Source organism: Natator depressus, chromosome 2 (genome assembly GCF_965152275.1).
Source record: "Natator depressus isolate rNatDep1 chromosome 2, rNatDep2.hap1, whole genome shotgun sequence".
In the NCBI taxonomy this organism is placed as follows: domain Eukaryota; kingdom Metazoa; phylum Chordata; order Testudines; family Cheloniidae; genus Natator; species Natator depressus.
In genome coordinates, this window is record NC_134235.1 from 97,759,054 (window position 1) to 97,766,436 (window position 7,383).

Genomic DNA, 7,383 nt, shown 5'->3' on the forward strand with positions numbered 1-7,383 from the left:
AAGGAATAGCTCTTAAGTCTGTTCTTTCTATCCAACTGAATTGGTTGATCTGTGCCTATTAACCTAACATCTGCCAGTCATGCATTCTTCAATTTGATTCTTCTTTATTGAGCTTCACAGGGTTTCTTAAACCATGGTCCACAAGTCACTAGTGGACTGGGGAGCTGCTAATGTCACAGTGCTGAAATACGTGTCAGACTTCAAGCAGTGACATTTCCTGCTAATTGTAGATCAGCTCCAGGAATCAGGGTTTCCAGAGGCTTTTTTGCCCAATTAAACTAAAACCATCTCAAACAAACCAAAAAATGCCAAGTACCTCTCTGAAATTTTAGAGGGCTTGTCCACATACAGAATTTGCAGCCGTTTAACTTAAATTAGTAACTTAAACTATTTTAGTTTAAAAAGTTCAACCTCTTCTATGAACTGGGTTTATTTATATCTCTTTAAAACTGGTTACATCAGTTTAACCAGCACCTGCAAAGTTACCCATACAAGCGAATCCAATAAGCCAGGTTTAAATTAGTGTAAAAGAGTCCACACAGGGTTTTGCACCAATTTAACTAAATTGGTTTAAAATCATACTTACATGAGGGCAACTTTGTGTATAGATCAGGTCTGAAGCCTTCTGTCTTTCCTGGCATGTGTTTCTTTGGTGTAAATTCTACTGTGAGCAAGTTTATGGAAGACTCAAAAATCAGAGAAGTCCTACAACAGGGGTTCTCAAACTGGGGGTCGGGACCCCTCAGGGGGTCGTGAGGTTATTACATGGGGGGGTCGCGAGCTGTCAACCTCCATTCCAAGCCCCGCTTTGCCTCCAGCATTTATAATGGTGTTAAATATATTAAAAAGTGTTTTTAATTTATAAGGGGGGGGTCACACTCAGAGACTTGCTATGTGAAAAGGGGTCACCAGTAAAAAATTTTGAGAGCCACTGTCCTGCAAGGAGCACAGAAACCAACTGGAAAGTTATGTAGACTAATCAGGGTAATGGTGGGGGTCAGGATGCAGGTAATGAATGGGAGATCAGTAGTAATAAATAAAAAGTCCTACACTCTGAGGTGATGTTTAAAGGATATGCACCACCTACACCCTACTGAAGTGTTGTGCATTTCTTGTGCTGGCCCTCTATACAGGTATAAATTTCACCCTGTGAGAGAAACTAAAAAGCACCACTACAAAATAGAAGGGAACGTAACCAAGTATCCTCGCCCATTGGATTACAACAGGTCACTTTCATCTTGTTGCCCACTGAAAACACTGTCCTCGTATTATATTTTCCATATCACCAAACATGCCCCATGCTTCAGGAAAAGGATGGGATGGAAACCTGGAAAAGTAAGTTTTCATGAAAGGAGGATCTCTGCTCACAAAGCGGGTGTTCTGTAGCTGGATTGCATTGCCTATAACAGTGAAACCAAGTGTGGGGCTTAGAACATGTACACAGAGCAACTCCCAGCTAACAGAAGATGAGCTCAGTTCCTACTGGCTCCACCAGGAAGCTGTTCCTTTTTGGTTCAATTAGAGCCATTGCTTATGGACAATGATGATCCTTTTTCACGTCTTAGCTGGGGAAATGCTCCCATCTAGTTCAGCCAATGGACTGGAGACACCTCTTTGCTACAGGGTTACTTAAGTCCACTCTGGTGTCTGGCGAAACACTGGCAGAGACAAGGGTCCAAATGGCTCATCCCTGAAATCTCAGGGCTCAGGGCCTGAGAGGGAAATGTGAATGTAGCTGTTGCCGTTTAAAATAAGTTGGCAAGGCTGCTATTAATTATTAATTATTATTATTAAGGCAAGTCTTCCTTACTTATCTAGAACGTAGGAAAATGTATGATCATCAGTTGCTTGCTACTAAAATAGATTATTTAATTTCCATTTGGATTTTTTTCCACTTAACCCAAGTCTTTAAAAAAAAAAGACCCAGGCTTTTAATTGTAACCCACACTGCTCCACTTTTCTCTCTACAGAATTTCAGATCACCATATTTGGCTGAATAGTCTCACATGCTTTCTTGCTTTTTTTTTTTAATAAATATTTTTAAATATCCCCTACCAGGAAAAAAATGTGGTGGACCATAACCTGAAGATGATTTCTGAATCAAATGTGATCTCTGCCTAAAAAGCTTGTAGAGAAATCACCTTATATTTGAATGCATGTGGAATGCTGAAGATCCCTTCTAAAATATTTCAGAAGGGATGCATCCGATGAAGTGAGCTGTAGCTCACGAAAGCTTATGCTCAAATAAATTTGTTAGTCTCTAAGGTGCCACAAGTCCTCCTTTTCTTTTTGCGGATACAGACTAACACGGCTGCTCCTCTGAAACCTGTCGGAAGTATAGTTGCACACATCTCAAACAGCAGAATCTTGGATCAGCTAACCTAAAGTATTAAACTACCTTGTTTTCCAGTACCAAAGAAGAGCTGAATATGGTCTGCAGATGTTTTAACTCCCAGACCTTTACTCCCCTATTTTTTAAAATCCATTAGAAGATGCTTTAGAAATATTTTAGTCCAAGCAATTAAGTGCTCTGTCTTGTTGAATTGACATTACCCTTCTGGGTAGGAGTAAAATGCAGTCAGCATTGTAAAGCCTTTGCAAGTGGTAGCTTTTCAGCCCAATTCCCTTTTTCAGCTGCTTTGCTCTCTCCCTTATACACAGTGAAGCTTTCACTGTAAGATTACTCCATCAGCCAGAGGTACTCGCCTTTTCCATTAACACGTTCACAGATCTAGTATTGTTGCATCAGACAGTCATTGGTTCCCAATACTCTGTATTGCAAAGAACGATGCTTGGACCATATTTTGCATCAAGGAAAATGAAGACATTAAAACATAATAATGCCAAGGAAATGCTATGAGTTTAAAAAACAGTCATTAAAAACTCGGGACGTTTTACGCGTTGCCTTTTTAAGCCCCTGAGTGCAAGAACTGAGGCATCGTCCGTGAGCTCCATTCTCCCCCGGCTTCTCCTATTTAAAGTGACGCTTTTTCACCAGTGACTATTTTTCACCAGTGGGTGGAATGAGGCTACGGTTAGTTCGCCTGGTTAGTATGGCCCGTTCTGTGCAGGGGAGAGCGACTGTACCAGAACGAGAGAGAAATGTAAACGGACGCAGGGATCTTAAAGGGGATCAGGGGAGGGGGATCACACCCAGTGTGCAGGGGATCAGAGAGCAAAGTGGCCTCCTAGGGCCCTGGCGCTGAGCGTGGCGTGCTGACCTGGTACTTGCCATGCCAGCCTCACTCTGCAAGCGCGTGGGGACATACCAGCCTCGCCAGCATCCTGTGGCTTTTCTCGTCCGTGCAGCGCTCGGAGAAGACGCTCCTGTGGACAAGGAAGAGGAACGTGCTGCCCAGCAGCCAGCAGCCAGCCCAGCAGAGGAAGAACAGGAGCGTGCATCTCCTCCAGATCTTCAGCCTCAGCCTCTTGAAGCCAAGGATGCCCCGCATGGTCCGTCCTGGCTGGGGCGGCTTCACACACAGCAGCCGGTGCAGCAGCCAGAGGCAGGAGGGGGCTCCATGGAGATCAGTGTCGCTCCCACTTGTTCGGATCTGTCGCTGGAGCCATTGCAAGGAAGCAAATACCCAGCCCGCACCCCCCGGGCGTTACTCGCTCAGTGGCCCGATCTGCCTTGTCCATGGGCAGTGGCTGGCAAATGACAACGTGCTCGCTGAGCAGCAGCAGCAGCGTGCGTGTGTCATCCCCACGGTGCGAGCTCCTAACTGGGCTCTCTGTGATGGGAGCCCTGCACTGCATGGAAGTTACTCCCACTCTGGCCCTCGCACGGACTGATGCTTTTGCAAGAAGACTGAGCTCTCCTTTTGAATTGAAGCCACGTAGTTCCGCCTCTTTTGTCTGCTGTCTCCTGTGTCAACCAACCCTCCTACTGGAGTTACTAGGCAGCTTCTCTCCCCACCCCCTTTCTCCCGAAGTTTCACACGCAAGAATAAAAGGGGGGTTGCAGCCTTGATTAGAGCGGCTCTGTGAATCTTTTTAATGCTGGTGGCGGCTTGACACTTTTAAGAGACAGCCCGAAGATGGATGGCCCGTCTGCATGAAGCGTCTCTAGTGAAAGGGGGACAAAAGTTGATTATTGAAGAATATTTTATGCTGTTTGAGTTCCCGTGAGGTTTACTACCCACAGGGGGGAAACAGCAAAAGCAACCCAAGTGCCCACTTACAAATGCAGGAGCACGTGTGCCGCTGAAAGTGGTGTGAACAAAGTGTGGGGAAGCCTGTCACCTGCTGGGAATAGCAGCTTTGGTCAGCCAGTGCTTAAAGTGCAGCCCTTCGCGACCGGGGCTGGGTTTTCATGTGATGTTTTGCTGGGTCTGTGATCCCTTGTGACCCCCCACCTGCACACTTTAAGCACTGCATGTCCCCCCCCCCCCGCAAACACACACACACACTCACTTTAAGCACTGCATGTTACACTCCCCAACACACACACACTTTAAGCACTGCATGTAACCCTCCCCTCCCCCCAAACACACACACACTTTAAGCACTGCATGTTATCCTTCATCAATAACACCAGCTCAAACCCTGGGGACCGGTAGTATTTGCACTGCACCCGCTAATGCACTCTCACAAACAAACCGAACAGGTCCCTGCCCCCAAAGAGCCAACATTCTAAGAGCTCAGCTCTGGTTTTCAGCACACAGGGGGTATTGGGATAGTGACTGGTTGCTGGGAGCCGTGTGTATGTCTGGGGCATAGGCACTGCTGCACTCTTCTAGCCAGGGAGGGTGTGGTCATCCTCCCCCTCACCACAGAAGTGACAGCTCCACCAGTGGCTGGTGTGGTGAGGCGTGGGCCCCTCTCCGCCTTGTGTGAGAGGCTGGTGTTACTGTGGGGGCTACCTTCATTCCGTAAGAGCAAGGACTGCGGTTATGATTGGCCCCTGTGCTGGGTAGGATGAGAAAGAGGATCCTTGGATCCTGTCCCCACTCCTGGGCAGGCACTCAGGGCTGTGCACAGTCTGGCCCTCACTCAGAACACTGGGCTCAATTCTTCCCCCTCCCCCACATCCAGTTAAGTAATAATTTACTCTTTGGGTAAGCCCATCACTTTCATAGAATAAGGTGCAATTCAGCATAGCAAGAGCATCTGATTCTGGCCCACTATGAGATATGGCACTAAAGAGAGGACCAGATTCTTCTGCCCTCACTGTAATGGAATTGTACCTCATTTCATGAGCGGTCCCCTTGCAGTAAAATGCATTGAATTCAATGGGACTACCCACCAAATAAAATTTTACTTAACACAAATAAAGATGGCGGAGTATGGCGCACAGGTGGAGTGAGAGTAAAGGACAAGGGCAAACTGTGAAAGATAATACAATAGTATAATATATGCAGTGTGTAAGTCACTACTTGGGAGTTTTGTTAGTAATTTAATTTCACTCATTTAATTTCACCAAGTGGTGGTCAGTATTGGATAGCTGGGCACAGTGAACCCAAAAGATGTATGTGCTGCAGCATCATGTCCAAATTCATCAGGCGAAATCTCTCTCTGCCTGGCCCAAGACACTACAAAGAAAGATTATTGTCTATTGACACAAAGGAATGTTACCTCTCAAAGCAGCAAGGAATCCCTGTGCTGCAGGGATAAAATCATGTGTGTAGCAAGCATGCTGCGGGCCACACCTTTTGCATACTTAGCACAGATCCCTCGGCAGGATGGAGCAGGGCTTGAAGTAATCTTTTAAAAAGTGTATGACAGACATGAAAAATATGGAGAGAGGAAAAGGTTACAGATGACACCTTAGCCCTCAAGCCTTCTTGAGGCTGGTGGAGGAGGGGGAGAAATGAGAAAAAGAAAACAAAAGTACTGCTATTTCATCCTGAAAGAGCCCCTGGGGCTGAAACACTAGCACTAGCCATGATTTCTATTTTTACTGTGTTTTATTGACCTTTTCCCTCTATCTTCCTCCCCATCTTTCCACATCTACATGCTGACACAGCACCACACCCAGGCACCATAATATGTTTTTTTTTTTCCCATCACACCGAAAGGTAGACTTGATTTTAAATGCTGGGGGCACAGTGCGGTTGTAGGGGAATTAGTGATGTGAGTAGTGTGAGCAACGGGCTGGGAGCCAGCAGCTCTGGATTTTTAATTCTAGTTCTCACTCTAAGAGAATTTTTCAGAAGCTGTCTGTAAGTGTGTGCCCAGTATTCGAGTGGCCAGCTTGTGACTCCGACCTGTCTCAGGATGGGCATCCAGTAGCTGAGGCACCACAAAAAATTAGAGACGGCCTTTGAAAATGTGAATCTCAAACTGTGGGTGTGTCAGTATCTCCATGTGTAGCATGAGGATAACAGCCCTTATGGACCTATGGTACTTCCAAGTTAATTAGTTAACGTTTGTAAAGTATTATTTAAGTATCATTCTTTTTTAACCCTGGTTCTGAAACACACTTGAGTGATTCCTGACATATTGATTTTGTGACTCGGAAAGGGGAAACAGACTTTTGGAGCTTGAACCTGCATTCCTTTTGCACTCAAAACACCCTCTGAAATCAGTGGGAGTTTGGAATGCGCAAGGAACCCAGGATGGCTCCCTTCATGCTCACTCAAGGTTCGATCCTTCAACCTCAAACCCATCTAACTAAAGTTACTGCTCTGCTGGTTTGGGACCATGAGATTTATGACAACATTGGAGACATTAATGCAGGAGAAAAAGGTTAAACAAGATTGGAAAAAACCTAATACAGTTAGAAATCTGTTACAAATATCTGGCAATTTTCTCTTTGTCTTTATCTTTTTGGGTGCTGCTCCCAAAAACCTCTCTGCCGACAGCAAATCAAAGCTACACATCTGGTGCCACAACACCCACTCCTTCATAATGTGGCAAAACCCACAGGAACAAAGCTCTCCTTCCAGGAGATTTCCATAGAGCACTCTGTCAGTGGAGTAGTATGTTTCACCTAACTTTGCAGTTCTTGAAGATACAAAAATCCCATTGACTTTAGAAGGAGTTTTATGCATGAAAGGACTTCAGGACTTTGGACCTTATTGGTAACTAAGCACCAAAAGAACAATGATGTCTATGTAGCATTGTAGTTACAATGTGTACTAACACTGGGGACCTTTTGAGCAGAATGGGATCAGAGCTAGAAAGTTGTGGCTCAGGCATAGAGCCAAACATTTCCAAGTGTTTAGATAAAAGGCCATTATACTGATGAGGCTATAACTGCAAATTTCAGATCTGGATTCAAACTTCACCAACATTCAGGGATGTTTAGATGGGGGATATTGATCTCAGCCCATCTTTACTTTTTAAGAATAATACTGGTCCTGCATAATATGAATCCATTTGTATCCATGCACTACTGCAATTTTTATTCAGCATCCCTCAAAAGTTATAGACTCTGAA

The 7,383-nt window shown here is 45.2% G+C and overlaps 1 protein-coding gene across 2 annotated transcripts in view; it reads right to left on the reverse strand.

The window, feature by feature from the left end:
- The window catches only part of DIPK1C (divergent protein kinase domain 1C), a 32,477-nt gene extending 28,611 nt beyond the window's left edge, over nt 1-3,866 (reverse strand). For both annotated transcript variants that reach the window (XM_074944724.1, XM_074944723.1), the window contains exon 1: nt 3,270-3,866. In XM_074944724.1, coding sequence (XP_074800825.1) covers nt 3,270-3,452 — 183 coding nt within the window. In that variant the 5' untranslated portion in view covers nt 3,453-3,866. The remainder of the gene's footprint in view (nt 1-3,269) is intronic.
- Between the last annotated feature and the right edge of the window lie 3,517 nt (nt 3,867-7,383).